At 38.3% G+C, this 27279-nt stretch overlaps 1 protein-coding gene across 1 annotated transcript in view; it reads right to left on the bottom strand.

Annotated features, from left to right (window-relative positions):
- VPS45 (vacuolar protein sorting 45 homolog) overlaps positions 1-27279 on the bottom strand; it is a 70773-nt gene that overhangs the window by 35315 nt on the left and 8179 nt on the right. The window contains exons 5-13 of the mRNA XM_052637156.1: positions 27121-27189; positions 26862-26999; positions 26315-26425; positions 23203-23337; positions 22659-22772; positions 22121-22288; positions 10281-10439; positions 9792-9899; positions 8627-8748 (exon numbers count right to left, since the gene is read on the bottom strand). Coding sequence (XP_052493116.1) covers positions 8627-8748; positions 9792-9899; positions 10281-10439; positions 22121-22288; positions 22659-22772; positions 23203-23337; positions 26315-26425; positions 26862-26999; positions 27121-27189 — 1124 coding nt within the window. The remainder of the gene's footprint in view (positions 1-8626; positions 8749-9791; positions 9900-10280; positions 10440-22120; positions 22289-22658; positions 22773-23202; positions 23338-26314; positions 26426-26861; positions 27000-27120; positions 27190-27279) is intronic.

Genomic DNA, 27279 nt, shown 5'->3' on the forward strand with positions numbered 1-27279 from the left:
TATGAGTCCCTGTAACTTTTACTATAGTAAAAGTGAATAATGAATAATCACTAAATTTCTAAGGATATATTTTTTTAATTCTTCCCAATATATTGGTTCTAGAGGTACCAGTGATTCTGAGATAATAATAGCTTCTCAAGTGTAGTCTCCACTGGTTTAATATTCATTAAAGGGTGAGTTCTGTGGGAAAAAAAAATCGAATGTTTTAAGAATGTGCCATCAAGAAGACAAGAAGACACTTTATCAATAGTTTGTTCTATGTAGGTCTACCAATAGGTCTAACTATCTAGGGCTAGCCTACATATTTAGAAAAGAAGAGGAGAAAAAATACAGGCAGTTACACTATTCAGAAATAATAAAATCCTCAAAACTGAAATGATTTTTTGCCAGAAAAATGAGTATTTTTTACAGTAACATTTCATAAGCACTGCTCTTTACATTAAGGGATGAATCCAGCCTGAGACCCATCTTGCAGCTTATTTTCAATAAGTACTCATGAATTACACAGATTACTTCATTAAGAATAAGGGAAGTAGGTTTCTCTCTTAGAGGGGTACACATGACTGCTGAGAGGAACTAGACAGGAACACTTTTGTTTTGAGGTCCTGGTCTGATATGTGTGTGTGCATGCCTAGTCATGTCCAACTCTTTGTGACACTGTGGACTGTAGCCCACCAGCCTCCTCTGTTCATGGGATTTTCCAGGCAAGAGAGAATATTGGAGTGGCTTCTATTTCCTCCTCCAGGGGATCTTCTCGCCCCAGGGATCGACCCTGAGTCTCCTGTGTAACCTGCACTGGCAGACAGATTCTTTACCATATGAGCCACCTGGAAAGTCCCCTGGTCTGATAAGTCAGTTTAAAAAGCAGCTGAGCAGAGTAACAAGGCTCATCCTGGAACATGATGTTGCTTTTCCATAGCTGCCCTCTGCCGATCACCTGCTTCTAAAGTACATCTCTTTCTTATGGAAAAGAAAGGCAAGAACTGGGAAGGAATAAATTCAAGTGGGTTTCTAACACAGCCAGAGAATACTATCTTTTAGTCTAATAATTTCAGGGTGCCAGAGTATTTTCGTATTGCTGGAGAGGGAAGAAAATGTCATGGGTGGTAACTGTGAGTTTAGGTTGTATCTATGTAAGGATACTTACACAGGGATAGGCTCCTACAGCTTGACTCAGTTGTGTACCTAACAAAGATGATTATGTCACATTTGGTTATGAAAACATTAATAAATGTTTTCCTGTGTTTCCTACTTAGGGTGGCTTAAGGAGGAACATCGGTGGAAAAAAATAAAAAAATAAAAAATCTCTGACATCTTTTAATTCCTTCCTCTGGTGAATTTTAAAAGTAGATGTTCTGATGAGGCCAACAGTAAAACAGTTTTATATAATGGTTAAAGGGAATACACAAGTTCAATTCTTTGTACACATCTTCCTGTGCTCTGTAATTCACCATAGCAACCGAAAGCATTAATTAATGCAGATAGTGAACATTAGAAAACAGTCTGTTCACGCTGTATATAGATATACAGGGACAACTTGAGAACCCAACCAATTCATATCCTATTCCCAGGTAGCTCAGTGGTAAATAATCTGCCTCCCAAGCAGGAGATGTGGGTTTGATCCCCGGGTTGGGAAGTTCCCCTGGAGCAGCAACCCGCTCCAGTATTCTTGCCTGGGAAATCCCAGGACAGAGGAGCCTGGCAGGCTACAGTCCACGGGCATGCAAAAGAGTTGGACTAAATGACAACAAATTTTATTAGAAGATAAAAACATTTTTACATACAGTATTTCTAAAAATCATTACTTTAATCATTAAGTTAAGTAGAAAAACTTAAAACTTTTAAGAAGCAGTATTTTACCTATTTTGTGGGCTGTTATGGCTAAAATTCAAATTTTTGAATTAGTACTTACAGATGGTTAAAGATCATATGAGCATTGACTGTAGGAGAAAAGGCCAATGAGAAAGGACTGCTGCTTCCATAGAAACAAAAGCAAGATTCTACTCAGTTGGTACAAATGTGAACGAGTAATTCCTTTTTGAATTCTACTAAATTTGGAATGCATGACCAGATAGCTTCATTTTCTCATCACATGTTTCAGTTGCTTGTTTTTATCAGGGATAAAAAGCAATTCTGGAGCAAGAAAAAAAAATTTAGCCTCAATGAGATATGTGAAAGTACCATCTGTGGAGAAAGATCAAACCTAACTTGTGGATATAGCTACACTGCCAAACAGGTTAACCACTAACTTAGCTAAGGGCTAAAACAGTTCTACAATTGTTCCTGGTTTTGCAAAGTTGTGTTCTTGCCAGATCTCTTTTGATACCTTCTACTATTACAGTAACAACAAAACCAAGAAGTTCTATCATGATGAGACTTAAGTTAACCATAAAGATGACTATAATCAATGACTTTTAAATGTGATGATCTAAGGTGAAGACAGTGACTAGAGCTTAGGGTGGGGCTAAGTGAATACAGAGTCAAAATACTGTGCAGGCAAATTGCAAACATTGAAATTTTCTGGTAATATCAATCAAATTTATTCTTTAGTTTAAATTTCCCAACTGTAAGTCTTGTCATGTCAACCACTACAGGTGGCTACGTAAGAAATCTGACAAATCTACTGAACATCTATATGTAAAGCCCTGTGTTAAATATTGTGGAAAACCCAAATATTAATAAAACATAGTTCTTACCGCAAGATTAAGTACTTAATACCTAGTGGGAAAGATAGATGTGTATACAACTACTGTCTTAATATCCAGAGGTAACCAGTATTAAAATTTTTCTTATTTATTCTCCCAGATATATTTACTGTATACATAACCATACATGTGCTTGCATATATATATGTGAGCGAGTGAGTGAAAGTCACTCAGTCGTGTCCGACTCTTTGCGACTCCATGGACTATACAGTCCATGGAATTCTCCAGGCCAGAACACTGGAGTGGGTAGCGTTTCTGTTCTCCAGGGGATCTTCCCAACCCAGGGATCAAACCCAGGTCTCCCATACTGCAGGCAGATTTTTTTATCAGCTGAGCCACAAGGGAAGCCCGCATAAATATATAAATATATGTATAGTCAAGCACAGACTTATTTATATACACCTATGTACACAATCACATTTATGCTAATATACAGTTTTACACAAAAGGGGTATTATAGCATCTTGATTTTCTATCTAATATATCTTAGAAAGTTTCTGGTATCACGCCATGAAGAGTTATGCCATTTCTTAAGAAGAATGCACAGTAATGTACTATAATCGAGGTAGCCAGTTCTCCATTGAAAAATATTTATCTTGTTTCTGGGTGGTTTTTTTTTTCCTCACCATTACAAATGATGTTTTGGTAAATATCCTTGTGTACATGTCTTTGTGTACTTGTGCGAGTATATCTATATGGCAAATTTTAAAAAGTATATTGTTTAGTAGGTCTTTTCAAGTCCTCTGCAGTCTTCTTTCTGTTAAAAACAGGGCCAGGAGGTGGTAGAGGTATCTTGTGTGCCTCCTACCACAGCTTCATAACCAGTTTTCTGCCTTCTTCACAATTTTCATTGTCTCAGAAGCTCATGACATAGTTGCACTGTTTTCTCCTGACCTCCTTTCCTGGTCACTCTTTTATTCCCTGAAGCCTTTAACTGTCCTCCTTTTCATTCTTGCTCCTTTCAAGACTTTCAGTGACTTTAACATCATCTCACATCCCAGTCTCCTCACCCATACTGATTTGTTCTTCCATCCCTCACAGCCACCAACACCCATGATTGTAACATCAACTTTTTCATTACAAGTATCTGCAATACAAAAGGGCTTCCTTGATGGCTCAGCTGGTAAAGAATCAGCCTGCAATGTGGGAGACCTGGGTTCGATCACTGGGTTGGGAAGATCCCCTCGAGAAGGGATCTTGAATTCAAGACTTCTTTCTCTAACAACCAGTCCCTCAACTTTCAACTCACTTATGCTAATATCTCTACTAAGAAATAATTCCTTGACCTCATCAATACCTCCAATTTACTCAACAATACTTTTTTCACTATCCAATATCTTCCTTTTTTTCATTTCCCCAAATCCTGGCTGAACCCAGCTATCAGCCTTCTCTTCATTTACTCTTTTGCAGCTAAAAGCTGCTAGATAAAACCACGCAACTAGGCTCATGGGCTGTATTTTAAACTAACAACACAAAACTCCAATGGGCACTCAACCCTGCTTAGAAGTTTTATTTACATTTCCCTAGTAAATTTGATTCCAAGCCTAAAAATAACAATTTCACAATGTTTTTTCTTTTTATCCTGTACCTCACCTAATAGCTTGATGTCATATTTTACTGAAAAAATAGAAGTAATCAGACAAGATGGTTTCCATGTTCTCACCATCAAAGCTACTACAGTGAAAGAAGCACCTCTGCTCCCATCAAAATCTCCCCTGCTTGTTCTAGCTCCCTCAGACTTCACTTCTGCAACTCTTCCCCTTTCTCTTCTGCATTACCTATTTCTCTTTCTTTGGGATAATTCTCATCAGATTGTAAGTATGCTCTAGAATTTCTCTTTTCCCCAAGCCCACAGTCTCTTCTGACTATGATCCCAATTTCTGACCCCCTTCATGTAAAACTTCTTCAAAAGTATATCTGTCATCTCTATCTTATTTCTTGTAACCCTCTCTAATTTGGCTTCCAAACTCACTGAGGTGAAGGTGAAGTTGCTCAGTCGTGTCCGAATCTTTGCGACCCCGTGGACTGTAGCATACCAGGCTCCTCCGTCCATGGGATTCTCTAGGCAAGAATACTGAAACTGGGGAATAAAGTCATCAAAGACCTTCATATTGCCAAAGCTGATGGATTCTTCACTGTCCTCAACTTTTTATGTCTCAGAAGACTAGTCTTTAGGTAACCACTCACTCCTTGATCTTTATGACATCAAGCTTTTCTGGTTTTCCTCCTGTCTGTCTGTCTCTTCTTCAGTCTCCATTGCTGACTCCATATCCTCTATTCAGTGCTTAGTCCTGGATGCTTTCTTCCCCCTTCTATGCTCTCTCCCTGAGTGATCTAATCACTTTTAAAGGTGACATAGCTTTCAGTTCAGTTCAGTCACTCAGTGGTGTCCGACTCTTTGCGACTCCATGAATCGCAGCACGCCAGGCCTCCCTGTCCATCACCAACTCCCGCAGTTCACTCAGACTCACATCCATTGAGTCCGTGATGCCATCCAGCCATCTCATCCTCGATCGTCCCCTTCTCCTCCTGCCCCCAATCCCTCCCAGCATCAGTCTTTTCCAATGAGTCAACTCTTCGCATCAGGTGGCTAAAGTACTGGAGTTTCAGCTTTAGCATCATTCCCTCCAAAGAAATCCCAGGGTTGATCTCCTTCAGAATGGACTGGTTGGATCTCCTTGCAGTCCAAGGGACTCTCAAGAGTCTTCTCCAACACCACAGTTCAAAAGCATCAATTCTTCGGCGCTCAGCCTTCTTCACAGTCCAACTCTCACATCCATACATGACCACAGGAAAAACCATAGCCTTGACTAGACGGACCTTAGTCGGCAAAGTAATGTCTCTGCTTTTCAATATGTTATCTAGGTTGGTCATAACGTTTCTTCCAAAAAGTAAGTGTCTTTTAATTTCATGGCTGAAGTCACCATCTGCAGTGATTTTGGAGCCCCCAAAAATAAAGTCTGACACTGTTTCCACTGTTTCCCCATCTATTTCCCATGAAGTGATGGGACCAGATGCCATGATCTTCGTTTTCTGAATGTTGAGCTTTAAGCCAACTTTTTCGCTCTCCTCTTTCACTTTCATCAAGAGACTTTTTAGTTCCTCTTCACTTTCTGCCATAATGGTGGTGTCATCTGCATATCTGAGGTTATTGATATTTCTCCTGGCAATCTTGGTTCCAGCTTGTGTTTCTTCCGGTCCAGCGTTTCTCATGATGTACTCTGCATAGAAGTTAAATAAGCAGGGTGACAATATATAGCCTTGACGTACTCCTTTTCCTATTTGGAACCAGTCTGTTGTTCCATGTCCAGTTCTAACTGTTGCTTCCTGACCTGCATACAGATTTCTCAGGAGGCAGGTCAGGTGGTCTGGTATTCCCATCTCTTTCAGAATTTTCCACAGTCTATTGTGATCCACACAGTCAAAGGCTTTGGCATAGTCAATAAAGCAGAAATAGATGTTTTTCTGGAACTCTCTTGCTTTTTCCATGATCCAGCGGATGTTGGCAATTTGATCTCTGGTTCCTCTGCCTTTTCTAAAACCAGCTTGAACATCTGGAATTTCATTGTTCACATATTGCTGAAGCCTGGCTTGGAGAATTTTGAGCATTACTTTACTAGCATGCGAGATGAGTGCATAGCTTTAAGTCACCAAAATCTTGATGACTTCCAATTAAGCAATGAACATTTCCAACTATCTAACAGACATCTGCAATTTAACAATAAAACTCTTGATTTTCTTCTAAAACCTGAGAATTATTCTTGACTTCTCTCTTACCCTTGTCCCATTACTCTGCTCCCATTAAGTAAGTCTATTGATTCTATCTTCGCTCCCAGGCTCCTTATCCAAAGCATCTTCATTTACCTGGACTACTGCAGCCACCTCCTAAGTAGTCTTTCTGCTTCTAATTTTACCTTCAACAATCCATTCTCCCCCCAAGCTGATCTTTTAATACATGATTCAGTTTATGTCATTTGAATGTTTAAAGCTCTTTAGTGGCTTTCTATGCCACTTAAAATAAAAACAAAAAACAAAAAAAACCTTTACCAGGGCCTACAAGACCCCATGTGATCCAGCCTTACTTATCTTCTCAACTTATTCCCTCTTTACTTGCTATGCTCCAACTGCACTGGACTTTTTCCTGTTCCATGAACTTGCCAAGTTTTCTTTCTTCAAGGACTTTGTTCTGATATATCCTCTGCTTACGATGCTTTTCTTCCTCATCATTATGTGATTGGTTCTTTCTTGTAATTCAAAACTCATCTTCAATATCACTTCTTTAGAGAGGTTCTCTCCATCTGAAGTAGCCCTCCCCACCTTGACAGAGTACTCTGTAGCTTATTATCCTATTTATTTCCTGAATAGCACTTCTCATTCAAATTATATTTTTTATTTGTTTACTAGTTTACTGTCTGCCTCCTTCATGTAATTTAAGGCAGGTACTTTGCCTTTCCTGTCACTTCTACTTCCCCAGCATCTTAAGCAGTTCTTGACATACAGAAAGCATTCAAATGTTTGTTATAAAAAAGGACGAAGCAATTGAATTATTAATATATATTTAGGTAATAGTGACAAATGCTTTAACAGATGCTGACAACTGATAAATTGTACATTTTGCTAGAAGAGCATCATTTTGAAATTTATTTGGAAACGAATTCCCCAAATTAGAAAGGTTTACTGTCATGAACTAATCATCCACTCTTCTGGTGATCTATTATGTCCCTTTAGCCAATTTCTTGTTCAATAATTCTTATACGAAATTCATAAGAAAATCAATATTTTTACTTTTATCATGTTAATCAGAAGGCTATTTAATAGAGTTATACTGTTTTTCAAAAAGCCTCTCAGGTGAATAGCTTTGGGCTGCCTTTCCTTTTTACCACTTTGCTGACATTTCTAAATTTTGATTCCAAATGAGTATACTGTCTGAATTTAACCCCAGATGTTCTGCTTTTCAACCTTGGATTTTTAAAAAGAATTTTTTTCTGTTCTGTTACCAGACTATAGAGATTTTTTTTTTTAAGGAAAAAAGTGAAAAAATACATTTTTATCATAGAAGAGTTATTTATATACCTCTAAAAGGAGAAAAACATTTTTCTCCTTTTGGAAATTTATTACATTCATAAAACACTATTCTTCCAAGGCCTTAGATTACAATTAGCTGAAATAATAGAAGAATTATACCAACAGTAACAATTCTCAAATCAATCAATCTAATAGGATTCAGCTACATATATTAGGCTCTTTATAATACGTGGTCCCAATAAAAAATACATAATTTTTTTTGTATAGAATTTATAACTAGGTAGAATTTATGTATATTTAAAATTTCAGGTTGGCTTATGTAAGTTTATTCTGGACAAGCTTTGTTTTTATTAAAACTTAATAAACCACCGGATTAAAATGACAACTAATTGCTTCCTTCAGTTAATACCTAAAAAGAAAACCATCCTTTCCTCCAGTGTGACAAAAGGCCTTTGTTAATTAGGTCTCAGTGTGTATACTGGCCACATTTGGCAAAGTCCAGTCCTCGCCAAAAATAGTAACAACCTGCTCTGGATGGCAGCTGAGCAGCAAATCTATTTTCAGCTTTAATGTTTGAAACTCCAAATGCTAGATGCCATGGAACTGAACCTTAAATGGCATAAGTGAACTAGTCTGATACTTCAGGACAGGACACAAGTATTTGGAGTGCTCCAAAACATTTGTTTCTGTATTCCAAAAGAAATAGTACTTCAGGCTTGATAGAGAAATTTAAATCTCACTTTGACACATGTAAAACCAGAAGAATCTGAGAATTGAAACTACTGGGAAAGGAAGAGTAGAATGACAGAATCTTAGTTGTAGTCTCTTACAGTACCCTAAATTTCCTATTTGCTTAGTGTTTCTGATTTTTATTATTAATATCGTTGTCCTCTTACCTGTCTCTGAGTGTGCTGGGGCCTAGGTAAGGATACAGGTTTTCTTTAAGTTTTCCTTTGATGAGATGGTCCAGGGTCTCATGTAAGAAAGGTTGATGCTGAGTATATACATTTTCTACTCCCTAAGACAGGGGGAAATGGTTCTTATGTCATTTTTTTTGAAACATGCAATGTAACTGTTAATGATACTCATATCAGAAAAGGACATGCAATAGAGATTTCATGGGATAAGAGTCAAGCAGCAATTTTAGGAGAATTTTAGTTAATTATTTTCATCAATAGAAATGTTCCAATCTTATGAAAATACTCTGTAATTTAAGGCTAGCTATTCTAAAGGAATTTAAAAAATGCAACTGCTTAAATTCCTTATCATCTTTTCACTGATTCATTCTTTTGAGAAAATATTATATGATAGGTAAATAAAAAGAAAAGGATTATGTAGCAAAAGAGACTAGAAACACTCAGGAAAATGAAAAAATTTCAGGAAACATAAAGGCTAGCAGATTACAACTAACTTTTGACCATATTAACAAAACAGGTAGTTTTAAAAGATTTATAATTGCTTACTTCATCTTTAACTTCTGTCACAGAAAAACTACCTGACAAACCTTAAATTATAAACAAATGGAGTAAAATAGTTATGACTAAGTGAACTGTCTGCCTTTTTATTCTTGGGTATTTCCTGGAAATATCTTACTATTCCCTTATTAGCTGTTTGGGCCAATGGTGATGCTGTTCCAACACAGAAAGTATTAAAAAAAAAAGAAGTATTTAAAGAAAAAGTTTTCAAGAGACCGTCTGCTTTAATTTCATTTAACCGCATGCATGCATGCTAAGTCGCTTCAGTCGTGTCCGACTCTTTGCAACCCCATGGACTGTAACCTGCCAGGCTCCTCTTCCAAGGAATTCTCCAGCCAACAGTACTGGAGTGGATTGCCATGCCCTCCTCCACAGGATCTTCCCAACCTAGGGATCAAACCTGTATCTCCTGTGTTTTCTGCATTGGCAGGCGGGTTCCTCACCACTGCGCCACCTGGGAAGTCCCTCATTTAACTGACATAGTACTAAATCAGCGGCAATCCTGAAGTTACTTGGAAGCTCACTTTCATTCACTCTCAGGGTCAGGGGCTTCAACTGTTTCTCATTTAGGAAAGCATAGCGATACCTTTAATCCTTTGAGGAACTGCTTGGTAATAGCCACAGCATCTTTGGGGCTGAAGAGGTCACTTCCTCTGACCCGTTTACCACCATATTCAATTACTGCAGATACAAGCTTTGTTTTAAAAAAAAGAAAAAAGAGAGAGAGAAACAATTTCTTACTGCTTGGGGAACAGGAAGAAAATAACTTTATTAAGGAAATGAAGACATGAGAGGACAGAATTAGGATCGAACCCAGCCTCCTGCATTGCAGGTGGATTCTTTATCAGCTGAGCCACAAGGGAAGCCCAAGAAGTGGGTAGCCTATCCCTTCTCCAGTGGATCTTCCTGACCCAGGAATTGAATCGGGGTTGCCTGCATTGCAGGTGGATTCTTTACCAACTGAGTTACCAGGGAATCCCATAAAAACAGTATGACTCATCATCTGTCAGAACTAACAGGCTGTAATAACAGAGTTGGTTCCTGTTTGGCGGGATTCATATATAAATCTGGTTACCTTTCGATACTTCTCAGAAACACCTTTATTCCTAAGGTCCATCATTAATCCTGGTAGGCTATTGCTGCTGTGTCGCTCGTAATGGAGCGCATAAAGCATCACCAGGCGGGCAGCATCAAACTCTGTCACTCTGGGGTTCTGCAGGAGCCTCTTTACGTTCTGAAAAAACAGAGAATTGATATTTATCCTCCCTTCACTTGGGTGATGTATAGTATCTTGGTTCTAAGAATTACTGAATGGTACTGATACATCTGACTAAAATATGCATGACTAAGATCACTGGGCTTCCCAGGTGGCTCAGTGGGTAAAGAATCTGCCTGCAAAGCAGGAGACAGAGGAGATGCAGGTTCGATCCCTGGGTTGGGAAGATCCCCTGGAGAAGGGCAGGGCATTCTAGTATTCTTGCCTGGAGAATCCCATGGACAGAGGAGCCTGTCGGGCTGCAGTCCATGGGGTCGCAAAGGGTTGGACATGGCTGAAGTGACTGAGCACGCAAGATCACTACTCAGGCAACGTACAGGTCATAGGCTAGGCAACTGTCTCAACTACAGAAAATCAGATGCCTTTTGCCCAAGATAAGAATTAAACAAGGACATAAATTCTCATTGTAACTGCTTAAGACAAATATGAATTTGACCATGGTTATTTCCTCTTTTCTTTCCTTTGACTGAGATAGTCTAGGGTCTTATGTGGGAGAGATTACAATTTCCTTGCCAAAATAAGGAATACATATTATTCCCACCACTAGTTCTACTGCTTCAGTCAATATAGCACACAAGAGAAATTACCAGTTGACTTGTAAAACTCTACTGCCTTCTTCCAGTGTTAGTGACTGACCAGTGAAACGAAGACACATTGGCAAAATTTTACCTAGAATGGGTTTAATCTCCAAGAAGCATCATATGTAACAATATGTCTCAACATGGTTCACAGAGATATGAATATGTGACAGCATGTAATCTGTAAATTGAACACTTACGGTCTTAAGAGGGTAGGTACTGACAGCAAAGGAAAGTAGACAAAATTATGTTTAGGTTTTATCAATTCTTCCATAAGGAGACTTCCCTACAGTATAGATTTATATTTATTACACAGTAGAACACATTAATTAGAGCCAACAAATACTTTTGATCACTCTCTTAAGCACAAGGTACTATGTCAGACACTGGAGGTGATACAGAGATAAGTTAGAGACACTTTCTGTCCTCAGTGAGTTCACAGACAATGGGGTAAAGGAGGATAAAACAGTATAGCTCATTCTGCTATAAAACACATTTTTTAATGTGCTTTAGCTCTACGAGATTGGTAAACATGGGAACAACACAGAAGGCATATTGGTTTGTATGTAATTTTTCAGCAAGTTAATATTTAGAAAAGATCAGGGACAAGTTTCCTCTTTAAAGAACATCCCTCACCAAGATGTTAAGGAAAAAGATGAAGATTCAACAGAAGTGTTTTTTTAAGAAGTAACTGGCTTTGTAGCTTTAAGAACTGCTGCACTTTCCACAATGTTAAGCTACATGGGGAAAGGGAAAATGAAAATGAAAAGAATGCAAAGATGTTTATCTGTGTCAAAAAGAAAAACAAAACAATAACCCCAAACTGACTGATATCCTCATATTGTACTTTTAATTTTGATGACACAAGTCTCTGAGAAGTAGATATTTTTGAGGCCTTATTTGTTGAACAAAAAGACATGAGCTACAGAGTAAAACCACAAAGGATGGTCTGAGTGCATTTCTAGGTGCAAGTGTTAGTCGCCGTCGTGTCTAACTCTTTGCCACCCCATGGACTGTAGCCCACCAGGCTCCTCTGTTCATGGAGTTCTCCAGGCAAGAAAACTGGAGTGGGTTGCCATTTCCTTCTCCAGGTGCAAATGCCAGTGGAAATTTAACTGTGCTAGCATTTTAATTAGCATTGTTATTATTTTATTAGGGCTCTGATTACAAAGTTATATAGATTTTTCTTTTTAGTTACATAAATTTTAAGTGATCTGCTTATAACCCTATTTTCCCATAACCCTCGTTTATTTTTAGTGCATGATTTTGCAGAATATGAAGTTTTTTCAGGAACACATATGTGGTATTGTAACAGAAACATATATATGAAAAAACCAAAAACTGAAAATCAATGCAATGGGGGAAAGGGAACACAAAGTAAAGAGATGTTCGTCTAGTTACTGAGGAACCATAAAAGACTTCATTTCTACAAAAGGCCTTAAAAACTAAGCTTCGGAATTAGTTTGAGAGGCTGAAAGAGATGCTATTAATAGGAATATGGAAATCAGAGAAAGAAATGAATTGAAAGACTAGTTAAGAGTTTCGGAGGGCACTGGATTCCGAGGACATAACCACTAACATCTGTATAGTACTCTGCAACTTACAAGATGCTTTTAAATACATTATCTTTTTAGTACTTCATGACAACCATGTCTAATGTCTAAGAACTCTACTGTTCACACTAAAAAGAGGGACAATGATGAAATGCAGAGCCTCCTAGGTAGCTTTCAAGTAGAAAGTTTTCTCAGTAGGATTTTTACTGTTGCTTTTCTGGCTGAACATCTCACTACCATCATCCTTATAGGATCAAAAAGGAAGAAATTTCTCTTCTACAGATTTAAACCCTGCAATCACAAACTTTCCTTACTTCTTTTCCCTTTTGTGGTAACTTTTCCATAGAGCAGTGACTAAATACAGACTATTTAGAATAGCCTATTCACACATCTCACTAATTTCTATTATAATATGGAGAAATTTCAGGATACAAATTCCTTATCAAGTAAAAATACACCATTTCATAAGTATCTCAGTCACTTGGCATAAAACATCCATCTGAGATCTCTGTGGTTGCTTTTCTTATAAGCACAATGTTTCATTTTCTGCCCTTGTAGTCTCTTTTTACCTTAAATCTACTCAATTTCTGACTGATCTGTCTTTGCTGTTTAGTCACTAAGTCATGTCCAACTCTTGTGACCCCATGGACTGCAGCCCTCCAAGGTCCTCTGTCCATGGGATTTCCCAGGAAAGAATACTGGAGTGGGTTGCCATTTCCTTCTCCTCGGGATCTTCCCAACCCAAGGATGGAACCCATGCCTCCTGAATTGGCAGGCAGATTCTTTACCACTGAGCCACCAGGGAAGCCTGACCTGTCTTTGCACATCTAAGCAAACCTGAGATACTCAAGTAACTATAAACCTACAAAAACCAGAATGGTGACAAAGACTATTTGCAGCAATTAGTTTATACCCTTCCTATTTGCTCCCTTTCTAATTACCTTCCCTTCAATCTTGACTCCTGCCTCTGTTTCTCATTAATAAACCCACTTTTATTCCTCGAAATGTGGTACTGGTGTTTAGAGTCTGTGGCTTGACTCTTAGCTTTTCCTCGATGAGCGGCCTTGTGATCTGATAGCCCAGATCTGGTCCAAGACTACTCTGCTCTCTCTAGAGCCCTGAGGACCCAACCCATGGCTCAGGTCAGTGTTCCAGTTAAACTCACCTAGCTCCTCATGAAAAGACACATGTAGGTACCAGCTGAATTCTTCCTTCGTTCTCAGTTATGTAAGTCCTTGAAGAAGCAGGGCCTTTTTGTCTGCCTGGATTCTGTGTTATCCTTTGACTTAATTTTGCACTATTTCCCTCATGGCTACTTGACTCAACTTGACTGATAGTGACATACATTATACAGAGATTCCAGGGTTTTAACCAGGGAAGAGGAGAAAAAGAATCTGAGCGCCTTCAGTTACATAGGAGGTATGTGCTTCATGGAGGTATTTATATGCTGAAAATATGGCTGAATTATATAATGACTTTTTGGTATCTTTTTTCTTATTAAATTCCCCATAACCTTGAGATAATCAAGAGAGAAAAGCATACTGTTACATAATAACAACAGCTGAGTAAAGAGTGAAACAGAAAACTACTGTCCACTTAAGAAAATGGGATTCAGAAATCTTTCACTGGATTCTAACATTAGTGTAGGCCCAATGTAGGAACGGAGAAGGCAATGGCACCCCCACTCCAGTACTCTTGCCTGGAAAATCCCATGGACGGAGAAGCCTGGTGGGCTGCAGTCCATGGGGTCGCTAAGAGTCAGACACGACTGAGCGACTTCTCTTTCACTTTTCACTTTCATGTATTGGAGAAGGAAATGGCAACCCACTCCAGTGTTCTTGCCTGGAGAATCCCAGGGACAGGGGAGCCTCATGGGCTGCCATCTATGGGGTCGCACAGAATCGGACACGACTGAAGCTACTTAGCAGCAGCAGCAGCAATGTAGGAAAAGGAAAAGAAACGCAAAAACACTATCTGTGAAGGTCAAGTTTCAAAATGGAGCTAACATTCATTCAAAAAGACATTAACTAAAAAACAATTCTGATATTTAGAGATTCTTCTCTTATCTTGGGCTGACTCCTTTTCTATTTTCTTCTACCAAAACTATGCTAAAGCAGCACAAGAAAAAAACATTTGTATTGACATACCTATATTTTATGGAGAACGAAATGGGAAACCGACTCCAGTATTCTTGCCTGAGAAATCCCTTGGACAGAGGAGCCTGGTGGGCTACAGTCCATGGGGTCGCAAAAGAGTGGGACATGGCTTAAATGACTAAAAGACAATGACAACCTGTATTTTAAACTATTGTACAAAATACAGTTGAAGTCTGCAACCAAAGATAATTCTTTTTTTTTTTTTTTTGGCTTTAATTTAACCTAAAGAACAAGCTCTGTACCCTGTTATCAACTATTACAGTACTGTAGTAAAACACTCAATGAATAGCATTATAAGCCAACAGATTAGAATAGCAAGATGAAACTGGCAGAAGTCTTCAGCATGTTGATATGATTTTAAAAATGAGCCTAATCTAACAGTCTGAGAGAACAGTTATGGGACTATAAAGAGTTTATCTAGAAAAAAATGATAGAAAATAGACGAGATCCAGTTCCAGTTCCACTAACTGGAAAATATATCAGGTTTCTTTTACTTAATGACTAGTCAAACTTAGCTTTGTTGTAGGTCTTCTGCTGGTCAACACTGTTTCTGAAACATTAGTTAAATGATGGTTTAGAGAGACAGGATCATTTTGAATCTTAGTTGGTCAAAGTAAAATTGTCACCTCAATTTTTTGTGTCTCAAACAATTTTCTTACAATTCTAATGAGAAGCCTTTCTAAAATCAGAGAGTTCCAAGATCACGAGTGAATTAAAAAACATGTCCTGGATGCCATAAAAAAGAGAATGCACCATCAAATAATAATACTGAAAACAGTGATTGTTAACATTCATTGAATGTTATAAGCACCAGGTGCCATATTAAGTGCTTTGTATGTACTAGCTCACTGGATCCTCACAAAAATCTTTGAGCTAAGTACCGATATTTCGCTCCATTTTACAGACAAAAAGTCTTAAGACTGGAGTGGCTAAGAATCATTTTCAAACCCAAGACATCAAAGATCCAAGCCCTTACAGTCACTATTCTATTCTATATGGCTTCAAACAGAACTCTTTACCTTCATTTCTCTGACAAATATTTATTGTCCTAAGTGTTATTAAAGGCATGATTTGAGATCTTTTACCCAAGGTCAAATAAATAGAGGAAAACAACAGAATGGGAGACTAGAGATCTCTTCAAGAAAATTAGAGATACCAAGGGAACATTTCATGCAAAGATGGGCTCGATAGAGGACAGAAATGGTATGGACCTAACAGAAGCAGAAGATATTAAGAAGAGGTGGCAAGAATACACAGAAGAACTGTACAAAAAAGATCTTCATGACCCAGATAATCACGACGGTGTGATCACTCACCTAGAGCCAGATATCCAGAAATGTGAAGTCAAGGGGGCCTTAGAAAGCATCACTACAAACAAAGCTAGTGGAGGTGATGGAATGAATTCCAGTTGAGCTATTTCAAATCCTGAAAGATGATGCTGTGAAAGTGCTGCACTCAATATGCCAGCACATTTGGAAAACTCAGCAGTGGCCACAGGACTGGAAAAGGTCCATTTTCATTCCAATCCCAAAGAATGGCAATGCCAAAGAATGCTCAAACTACCACACAACTGCACTCATCTCACACGCTAGCAAAGTAATGCTCAAAATTCTCCAAGCCAGGCTTCAGCAATACATGAACCACGAACTTCCAGATGTTCAAGCTGGTTTTAGAAAAGGCAGAGGAACCAGAGATCAAATTGCCAACATCCGCTGGATCATGGAAAAAGCAAGAGAGTTCCAGAAAAACATCTATTTCTGCTTTATCGACTATGCCAAAGCCTTTGACTGTGTAGACTACAATAAACTGTGGAAAATTCTGAAACAGATGGGAATACCAGACCACCTGACCTACCTCTTGAGAAATCTGTATGCAGGTCAGGAAGCAACAGTTAGAACTGGACATGGAACAACAGACTGGTTCCAAACAGGAAAAGGAGTACGTCAAGGCTGTATATTGGCATCCTGCTTATTTAACTTCTATGCAGAGTACATCATGAGAAACGCTGGACTGGAAGAAACACAAGCTGGAATCAAGATTGCCGGGAGAAATATCAATAACCTCAGATAGACAGATGACACCACCATTATGGCAGAAAGTGAAGAGGAACTAAAAAGCCTCTTGATGAAAGTGAAAGAGGAGAGTGAAAAAGTTGGCTTAAAGCTCAACATTCAGAAAACGAAGATCATGGCATCTGGTCCCATCACTTCATGGCAAATAGTTGGGGAAATGGTATCAGACTTTGTTTTGGGGGGCTCCAAAATCACTGCAGATGGTGATTGCAGCCATGAAATTAAAAGATGCTTACTCCTTGGAAGGAAAGTTATGACCAACCTAGCCAGCATATTCAAAAGCAGAGACATTACTTTGCTAACAAAGGTCCGTCTAGTCAAGGCTATTGTTTTTCCAATGGTCATGGATGGATGTGAGAGTTGGACTGTGAAGAAGGCTAAGCGCCGAAGAATTGATGCTTTTGAAGTGTGGTGTTGGCGAAGACTCTTGAGAGTCCCTTGGACTGCAAGGAGATCCAACCAGTCCATCCTAAAGGAGATCGGTCTTGGGTGTTCATTGGAAGGACGGATGCTGAAGCTGAAACTCCAATACTTTGACCACCTCACGCGAAGAGTTGACTCATTGGAAAAGACCCTGATGCTGGGAGGGACTGGGGGCAGGAGGAGAAGGGGACGACAGAGGATGAGATGGCTGGATGGTATCACCGACACAATGGACATGAGTTTGGGTGAACTCTGGGAGTTGGTGATGGACAGGGAGGCCTGGCGTGCTGCGATTCATGGGGTCGGGAAGAGTCGGACACGACTGAGGACTAAACTGAACTGCACTGAACCCAAGGTCAGGAAAGAAGAGTATAAAATAGACTAGATTCTTCTTTCAAATGAAAAGTTGTGATATGACAACACAACCACACAGAGGGGGGAGGGGAACTGTTTATTTTCTGAAGATTTTTCCTTTATGGTATGAAAAAAAATCTTCCTTACTAATCAGTCTTTTCCAAGGCTATGCATATGTTTCAATGACAGTACACTGCAGTTTGGTTCTAGCGAAATTCTGAATCAAACTGGATAACTGGTTAGAAGTGGCAGCAATTTTTAGGTTAATTTTTAGCAATATGTGAGCTTTTCTTTCCTCACCATGATACAGTCATTATTCAATAAAGCAAACCTCATCTCTACTCAAAAATCAATTCATTGCTTCATGACGTTATTATCATCTGAGGTCAAGCCAAAGAATGCTGTATCCCATCTAGGGGTCAAGCCCTTGGCATCTACTCATTATTAAACAAAAGTTCTCTTTATTAACTATTTACGTCATGTTGCCAAAGAAATCCTTTATGGTGGTGGAGTCGAAATCAACTGCTCACTGTAAAACCCTAATACCATGGGCAAGAAAATCTTCAAAAGATAATTTTTAAAAATATAGGGATTTCTTGGCAGTCCAGTGGTTGAGACTCTGGGCTCTCAATGCAAAGGGCACGGGTTTGATCCCTGGTTGGGGAACCCTGTATGCTGTACTGGCAAAGTGGATCACAAATGGAATTCATATTTTAAAGTGTCTATTTTTCTTTTAAAATGAACAAAAAATAAGATTTCAGGCAAAGGAATTATAGTAGCCATTTCTAAATGCTTTCCATATGGTGAGATACAAATAAAGATACTAAAATTGGCTAGTGATTAAGTTTGGTTCTATTGTTTTAAAGGGAAAGCTAAAATGATAAAGAAACATAAGGAAATTTAAATTTAGTTACAGGACACAATTCTGTTTTTATTTCATAAGAGAGAAAAATTCATTTTATTGAGAAAAATAAAAAGTTTTCCATAGGAATACTTCAATTAGGCCCACAGACCAACTCTAAATTGTTATTAGCAGTGTTGTTTAAAGAAAGTTGGTGAAGTGAAATAGATTATGAAGTATCTTTACAAAGGAATACTATTTAGTGATTTAATAGAATGAGTGTTTAGGTTCTAGTCTGGAACAGTCTCTGAGACATAAAAGTAAGTGAAAAAGCAAAATGCAGAACTATGTGTATGATATGGTATCATCTGAATTTTAAAAAAGAAGGAGAAGGAAATATACACACTCAAATAGGCTTGCACATACACAGAATAACAGTAAGGATGCAAGTGAAACTACTAATAGATTCAGTTTGTACTATTTATCTCTTTCATCAAATACTTATATTATCTATTTAAGAATTAAAACTTATGATAAACCATAATGGAAAAGACTATAAAAAAGTATATATATATATATAAAACCAAAATCACTTTCCTATACAGCAGAAATTAACACAACATTGTAAATCAACTATAGTTCAACAAGTATTGATTAAAAACTAGTTAGAATTTAATACAACTAAAAATAATAGTCACCCTAAAAGTTCCTTGTGAAGATTTAAGAATACAGAGATAAAATTAGAACTGCTGTCAGAAGTACTTTTCATAAATATAAAGCAAATAGCATCTTCATGATTTTAAAAATAATGTTTACCAAGAGGAAATCTTGATAAAGATTTTTAAAAAGTAAAAATCAGCAACTGTAAATCACAGTAGACTTTGGTATATATAACTAAAGCAACCACAGGTGGGTGAATTTATTTCTTTCAATTGTATCATATCTTAAAAGAACTATGCTTAAGGACTTCCCTGGTGGTTCAATGGTTAAGAATCTGCCTGCTAATGCAGGGGATGGCAGCTGGATCCCTGGCTGGTGAACTAAGATCCCACACACTGTGAAGCAACTAAGCCCATGCGCCACAACTAGAGAGCCCCCGCACCAAGGAAAGACCCCGAGTGCCACAACTGTGACCCAAGGCTGTGGCTGTGCTTAGTCGCTCAGTCGTGTCCGACTCTTTGCGACCCCATGGACTGCAGCCTGCCAGGCTCCTCTGTCCATGGAATTCTCCAGGCAAGAATACTGGAGTGGGTTGCCATGCCCACCTCCAGGGGATTTTCCCGACCCAGGGATCAAACTGAGGTCTCCCGCACTGCAGGTGTATTCTTTACCATCTGAGCTACCAGTGAAGCCCAAGGCAGCCAAAAACAAAACCAAACCAAAAATTATGCTAAGAGGAAAGCAACTAACCTTTACAAAGCACCTATCATATGGGAAGCATTTTACATCTCACTGAATCCTGATAACAACCTAAAAGTTTGAAATCATTATCAAACTTTACGATAGGCTTGAGCAAAATAAGGAATTTTCCCAAAGAAATGTTGATACATAGAGACAGGATATAAGCCAAGACAGTCTGGCTGCAAACCCCGTGTTGCTTCCATTATACCATGCTGGCTTTATTTTACAAAGAAGAACTGCAGGAGAGGAAGAGACCAGGATTTAGAATATAGGGTCTTATTAGTAAGGAAATGTGCTTCCTATAATAAATGGCTTACAAACAGCCATTTCCCAAAGGACTCTCATTCCCAAGTTACTTACTGTTGGTGATACCATATTTTGTCACGTCTCAGGAACTTTGGAATTATCTCTGATTTGTTCTCTCTTGTTTTCCTTATAGCCAATCTGTCTCTAAATTATTTTCTCCCTTTGATATTGTCTTTCATATTTGTCCTTCTGTACATTTTTACTACTATGAAGAGTTTTTTTAGCCTCCCTGGTTTTAATTTTTTCACCTCCAAAGCAAACTTATTAAATTTCCTAAAATACTACTTTCATCATATCAACTTCTACATAAAACTCTATGCTGGATCTCTTTGCCTATCTCAGCAAATACAAATTCCTCTGACAAGCATCTTCATAAACTAGCTCCTGTTTACCAATTCAATTTTATCTCCTATTTCTCTTCCACACACACTCTCAACAGGTCATGCTGTTTATTATTTTTCTGCATACTTCGGCATCTTTGCTTTGCTGAAATACTCCTCCAGATTCTATTCATTATTTACAGTCCATCTAAATATCACCTTCTCTAAGCAACTGTTCCTAATAACCTCAAATCTTACTATGGTCAATAACACAACTCTGACTTAAATATTAACTTGAAATGCTGCCTAATTGTCTGATTATGTTACTTTTCTGCTAAAATCCTCTGATAGCTCCTATCATTTTAAGATTAAAGCCCAATCTCCTTTAAATGGCCATAACCAGGCCTCAATCTGTCCTTCTGGCTTATCTAAGACCATGCCTCATCTTGTACCCAGCACTAGCTACACTGAGTTAGTCTCTCTTCCCTTGGCTTTTTTTTTTTCTTAACATCTCCATGTCTGCATTCTCTCTGCTGAGAATTTATTTTCTTGAAAAGTAATATCATCTTCTCTAAGAAGCTCTAAGAAGCCACATCCTTAAGGAAAATAGCCGTCCTTCCTCTGTATTTCCATATCCCTTTGTAATACCTCTAGTATAGCACTTATTGCATATGTTATAACTCCTGGTTTAAATTTCTTTCTCCCTTACTAATATGTGAACTCTTTGAAGAAAAAGATGGTATTTTATTTATTTTTGTTCCTCTAGATACTCATTGTACTATGTACATAGAGTAAGAATTCACATGTTTGTGGAATAAAAAGCAGATGCTCAATATTATAAATTTCAGTTCAGCTGCTCAGTCGTGTCCACCTCTTTGTGACCCTATGGACTGCAGCACGCCAGCCTTCCTTGTCCATCACTAACTCCCAAAGCTTGCTCAAACTCATGTCTATCGAGTCAGTGACGCCAGCATTTTAATAGATATTGTATCTTTAAATCTTCCTAACAATTCCGCCAGATACATATTATTATACCTATTTGACAAATAAGGAAAATAGCTAAGAAATAAAGCCAACAGCTCCAGGTCCCAAAGCCAGGTCCCAAAGTGGCAAATCAAACACTAAAATTTAGATCTTCTGATTTTAGTCTAGCGTTCTTTCTAGTTGACTGGGTTGCCCTCCTAAACACTCAGTTAATTGCCTGAACCCTTAGGGACTGCACGTTTTTTCTTCTCCTGTGCCTCTTATTATCTATCTGTCTTGTGTGTGCGTTAGTCACTCAGTCGTGTCCAACTCTTTGGAACCCCATGGACTGTAACCCACCAGATTCCTCTGTCCACGGATTTTCCAGGCAAGAATAGTGGAGTGGGTTGCCATTTCCTTCTCCAAGGGATATCTTCCCCACCCAACGATAGAACCTGGGTCTCCTGGAGTACAGGCAGACTCTTTACCATCTGAGCCACCAGAGAAGCCCGTCTATCTTAAATGTTACTAATTTGTGTTCCTGTCTCAATTCCTTGTTAGACTGTAAATTCCATGTTGGTTAAGAAGGATTACTTGCCTTCGTATCACCTGCTCTGCTTGCCACAGTGGCTTACTACAGTAGGTGCTCATCAAATTGGACTGAACAGATACCTGGAGAGCACTAGAATGGTCGTTTTGACAGGCCAGTTCTTGTTCAACCTCTGAAACCTCCAGCAGATTCCGCTCACTGACCAACCGAGACAGTTCTCCAACCACTGTCACATGCTTTGACACAGTCCCAGACATCTTCTTGAACTGTGGGTAATTCTCAACAAAGGCCTGCCATGAGAATGAGGACAGGCATGTATGAAGAAGAGAAAAAAAAGGAAGGGATTATTCTTCTGCCTAGACTAAGGCATCTAAAACTTGCAATCACACAGTATTTTGTTATGCTTAAGAAGAGAAGGACTGGTATATGTCAGGAGACTAAGTCATTAAATAGTTCAAATATGACTGAAGAATGGAAAGAAGTTCATGGCTTACTATGAAGTTTTCACTATATTGTTTCCTAAAGAGAAACAGAAAATAATCTTGAACCAAACAAAAGGAATCAAGGCAGAAATCAGACCCAGAATATTCCAGAAATGTTGCTTACATGAATAGTTCCAAAGTCTTGCATGTTAGTCATCCATGTACATGTTCAATTTACCTTCATGTCTGCTATGGATTCTAGTTTTTGCTGTTCTTTTGGTTTCCTCTTCTGAAAGTCTTCCATGAGATTCTTTATGTTGCTGCCGATCTCAGCAAAGTTCAGGTACATATTCTGTGAAAAAGGAAATTGCACACACAGTTCTAGCCACTAGGCTGACTTTCAGACAATTTAAAAGGAGTGAAAAAGAACAATGAATACAGTTAGAACTGAAGGGCAAGAAAATTTCATTGTAATTACCAAATCTGGATATTGGCCAGGACACTGGTGATGAATACCACTACTAATCTCACAAAGAGCTACGGACAGGAGGGCAGTAAATAAATTAAGTTCTAATTTTTAAAGGACAAAACTAAGTACATGATTACTAAGAAAAAAGTATTGTTAAAGGGTTAGAAATAAGTCTCTGTCCTCCCTTGAGATGCAGTTTATCTTCAGGATGCCTCTTGCATCCTCCCACACGAAATCCCACACCTGCTCCCATTCTAACAAATCAGGATTAACCTCACAGAGAAACAATTAAAAGGAACTTTAAACCACTTACGTTAGCATAGAACTCATCATTTTCAGCAGATAGGACCACCTCTCTCAAATCTTTACTGATTCCTGGCACTCTGGAAAGATCAATCCGATTGTTGTTTATACCCAGTAGTTCATGGACCATGGCCTGGTATGTCCACTAAATAAAGAATAATGACAAAAAAAATTGGTAACTGACAAAATGTGGAAGTATTAATTGGCAGGAAAACAAAACCTGATAATACTCTTAGTAAACTATTTTTTTTTACATGGAAGTTCTCTATTTAGCTCAAATTTTATTAATATTTTGTGCTATACTAAGCATTAAGATTCTCATTTTAATTAGTTAAACATCCAAAAGTCAAAATACTTTTAGATTTCACACTTTTGGAAGAAGGGCAGCCAGATTAATATTCCTGATAGAAAGAAAACAAATTAGATCTATCATTAGCTCCAATTTTTGCCTGTGAATTAAGAGTATATTTTTGGCTTCACAGATAGGGCTATATTGGTACTGCAGTTACAAGCTGTACCATTTCCTGTATGCTTCTGTGGTTTTTCTGCAGCATGAGAAGTGTGTTCTTGCAGATCTGAGTAGTGCTATATTTATCCTGGGAACACTAATATTATCAGAAAAAACCCTGTAAGTTGATCAAAACGTGCATATTCAGGAAGTTGCCTGTGAATCCATTTTATTTTATATTTTTACTTAATAGGCATTGTGAAGAAGGACTGGTTTCCAGTTTTACAAAATGTGAACTTATTTGGTAAAACTGAAAAGGAGAAACCCCAAAATTTGCCTTCTCACCTTTTATGGAGAATAGGTTACTTGTAGTCATAGGCCCATTAGTGAAAACTAAGTATTTTCCAGCAAATTACCCCCTAAACCTAGAGTCTAAAACTAAATATTTATATATGTGTAAGTGTATACATATGTAAATAATCTAGATTTGTTATAATAACTTAAGACTTATAAAAGAAGGCACTTTATTTCCTGAAATATTTGCCAAGTGAATCCTTGAAAAAACAAGTTTCATTATAGCATTTAAAATAAGTACAACAAAATGTTTTATGCTTCCATACACAGCATCCTGTGCATGCTTTTGCCATTAGCACATACTTCATAATTAAAACGATCTGTTTACTTTCTCTTCATTGGATCATGAACTCTTTGAGAACAGAGACTGTATCTTTTAACCTTTTATCTCCTGTACTTAATACAGTACCTGGTACCTAACAGGTCCTCAGTGAAATTTGTTGAGTGAATGATTGCTTTTCTTTGGGGAAACAGAATTAAAGGCAACTATTTTTCTTCCTACTTTTTTACACTGTCAAATTTTTTTAATTATTACTAAGAGTATATAAAATATGTAAAGTTATATTACTTTGAATTTTAAGAATATAAGGCTGTCTTATCATAGAGGAGTTGTACTCCACAGCCACAGATTTCCCCTAGCATTAACATTAGTATAAGCTGAGATGGAACTGAAATATAGACTGTGCCTTTTCCTACAAATTTAAAGTCACTATTAATAAAGCATCTACAAACTGCTAAGGCATTGCGCTTGAATTCACAGAACAACCATTAGTAAGACATAGTCTGCCTTGAAGGGATGTATAACCTAGGAGAATGTGAAAACAAAGGTACAACATAGAAAGTGCAGTATGAGACGTGAAAGAAAAAGTTCTACAGTAATTCGAAGGAAAAAAAAAATCATGTCTGACAAGAGTAAAAGCTTCAAGGAGATGTTTCAAGTGGTTTTAAAAAATAAGAATTTTAAGAGGTGAAGATGGGAAGAGAATGTATTCCAAACATTCCAGAGTTCAGATCGAGGTCACAACGTGAATAAAATGATGGCAGAGAATAATGAGGCATATGGTGGCTCAGACGGTAAAGCATCTGTCTACAATGCGGGAGACCTGGGTTCGATCCTTGGGTCGGGAAGATTCCCTGGAGAAGGCAATGGCAACCCACTCCAGTACTCTTGCCTGGAAAATCCCATGAACGGAGGAGCTTGGTGCAGGCTACTGTCCATGGGGGTCACAAAGAGTCAGGCATGACTGAGCGACTTCACATCTACACAGTAGTGAGCTTCAGGTTTTCTATAAGGTTGAGCCCACATTATGAAGGATCATGGTGGTCAAGTTCAGGAGTCTGTATTTAATCCAGCAGGCATATGGGAAACTGGTAAAATTTTTAAGTCAGGAGTAATAGGTTAAGAGTTGTCAGCTTTAGTAAAAGTAATTTAATAACATTGTATCTGTGAGATACATTATAGTGGAAAGCAATTAAAAGTGGGAAATCAAGTAGATGACTATTTCAGAATTCCTATAACACAGGGGTCTCCAACCCCTGGGCTGCAGACTGGTAGTGGTCCTTGGCCTGTTAGGAATCAGACTGCACAGCGGGAGGTGAGCCTTGGGTGAGCGAGTGTAGCCAAGCTTCATCTGCTACTCCCCACAGATCGCATTACCTGAACACCACCATACAAGGCCAGAACACCAACCCTCTGGCTGCCCTCCCCTGAGCCCCGTCAGTGGAGAAACTGTCTTCTGTGAAACCTGTCCCTGGTGGCAAAAAGGCTGGGGACTACTGCTGTAAGAGGTTAGTTACACCAAGGTAATGGCAACATGAATGGGAAAGAACAGATAGACACTGGAAAAGTAGAATCTACGGAAGCTAGCGTGCATGTGTGGTCACTTGCTTCAGTCGTGTATGACTCTTTGTGACCCTGGCTCCTCTGTCCATGGGAGTCTCCACGCAAGAATACTGGAGTGGGTTGCCACACCCTCCTCTAGGGATCTTTCCAACCCAGGGATTGAACCCATTACTCCTGTGTCTCCTGCACTGCAGGCAGATTTTTCACTGCTAAGCCACCATGGAAACCCCAGAGAACCTAGAAGTTGCCTTAATTAGGAATGGTGGCAGAAAGAGACAGGAAGGATGAGGCAGAAGCAAGAGTTGAAGATGACTGTGGCTAGAACGCTGATATCAGAATACTAGGAAATACAAGGCAAAAACAAGAATAGCTGAAAATAAGGAGGCAAATAAATGGACCATGTTCATTGCCACATCTGCATTTTGATGAATACCACTTGAAATCATCCTTCCATTGTGCTAACAAAGGGCTCTGCACCTGGTTTAGCAATGGGGTGATGGCATCATCACAGCGATCTAAAATAAGTAGCAGTGGAGGGACCTCAGTCCGCCGGAATTCAAACAGTTCATATTCTTTAGTTATCACTTGCTGTGGGTAAGAGAGAAAGACGTTTGGTCAACCAATTGGTAGCAGATAGAGATGACATAAATAGAAAATTAATACATAAAAACCACATTTACAATAGTTTTTTTGCACTTTCACAGGCCTTCCATAAAAGGATTCAAAAGCTTGACAAAATTTTAGTAGCATTGTTTAAGGAGTTAGGATTTGAAACTCTTATTTTACAAGTGGTTTAACCGGATCAAAAGAAGTTAAGTAGCTTGCAAATGTTTCCTGAGTTAAACCTAAGAATCTTAGCTCTAATTTGTTGCCTTAGGTCTTAAAATATAATTCCTACCTCTTTGCCAATAAACCTAACATATCATCTCCTTGGTTTCAGATAAAATATTCCTTTAGTTTCGGAAATATGATAAGGAAATGAATGGTCTTGATGTTTTGGAACTGGGGATACAGAATGCCATACCTTAACACATTCCGCAAGTCTCTTTGCTGCTTCTGATGAAAGCTGATAACGAATCATTGGACATTTCTTCAGAGATAAAAGGAGAGCTGTCAGTCCTTGAGTTGTCCTGGATAGTTGGACTGGATCCCAATTTCGACCCTTTTTGTTAAAAACATACATTCATAGAACATATTTGAATTTTTTCTTACAAGTCCAATTACTTACTGAATTAACTTCCATCTGATAAATAAACAAACAAAAACCTTCCTTCTTTCCATACCTGGCAGCAACCCAAAATATTGAGGGAAAACAAATGTGGATTCACAGCAATGTAATCACCATAAAATTCCTACAAACAAAGCACCAAGATCAGTCAGTTATTCCACAAACTCCTAACTGTATCATGCAATAATATTCATATGTGATATAATACTATGTG

This window comes from Budorcas taxicolor, chromosome 3 (assembly GCF_023091745.1).
Source record: "Budorcas taxicolor isolate Tak-1 chromosome 3, Takin1.1, whole genome shotgun sequence".
Lineage (NCBI taxonomy): Eukaryota > Metazoa > Chordata > Mammalia > Artiodactyla > Bovidae > Budorcas > Budorcas taxicolor.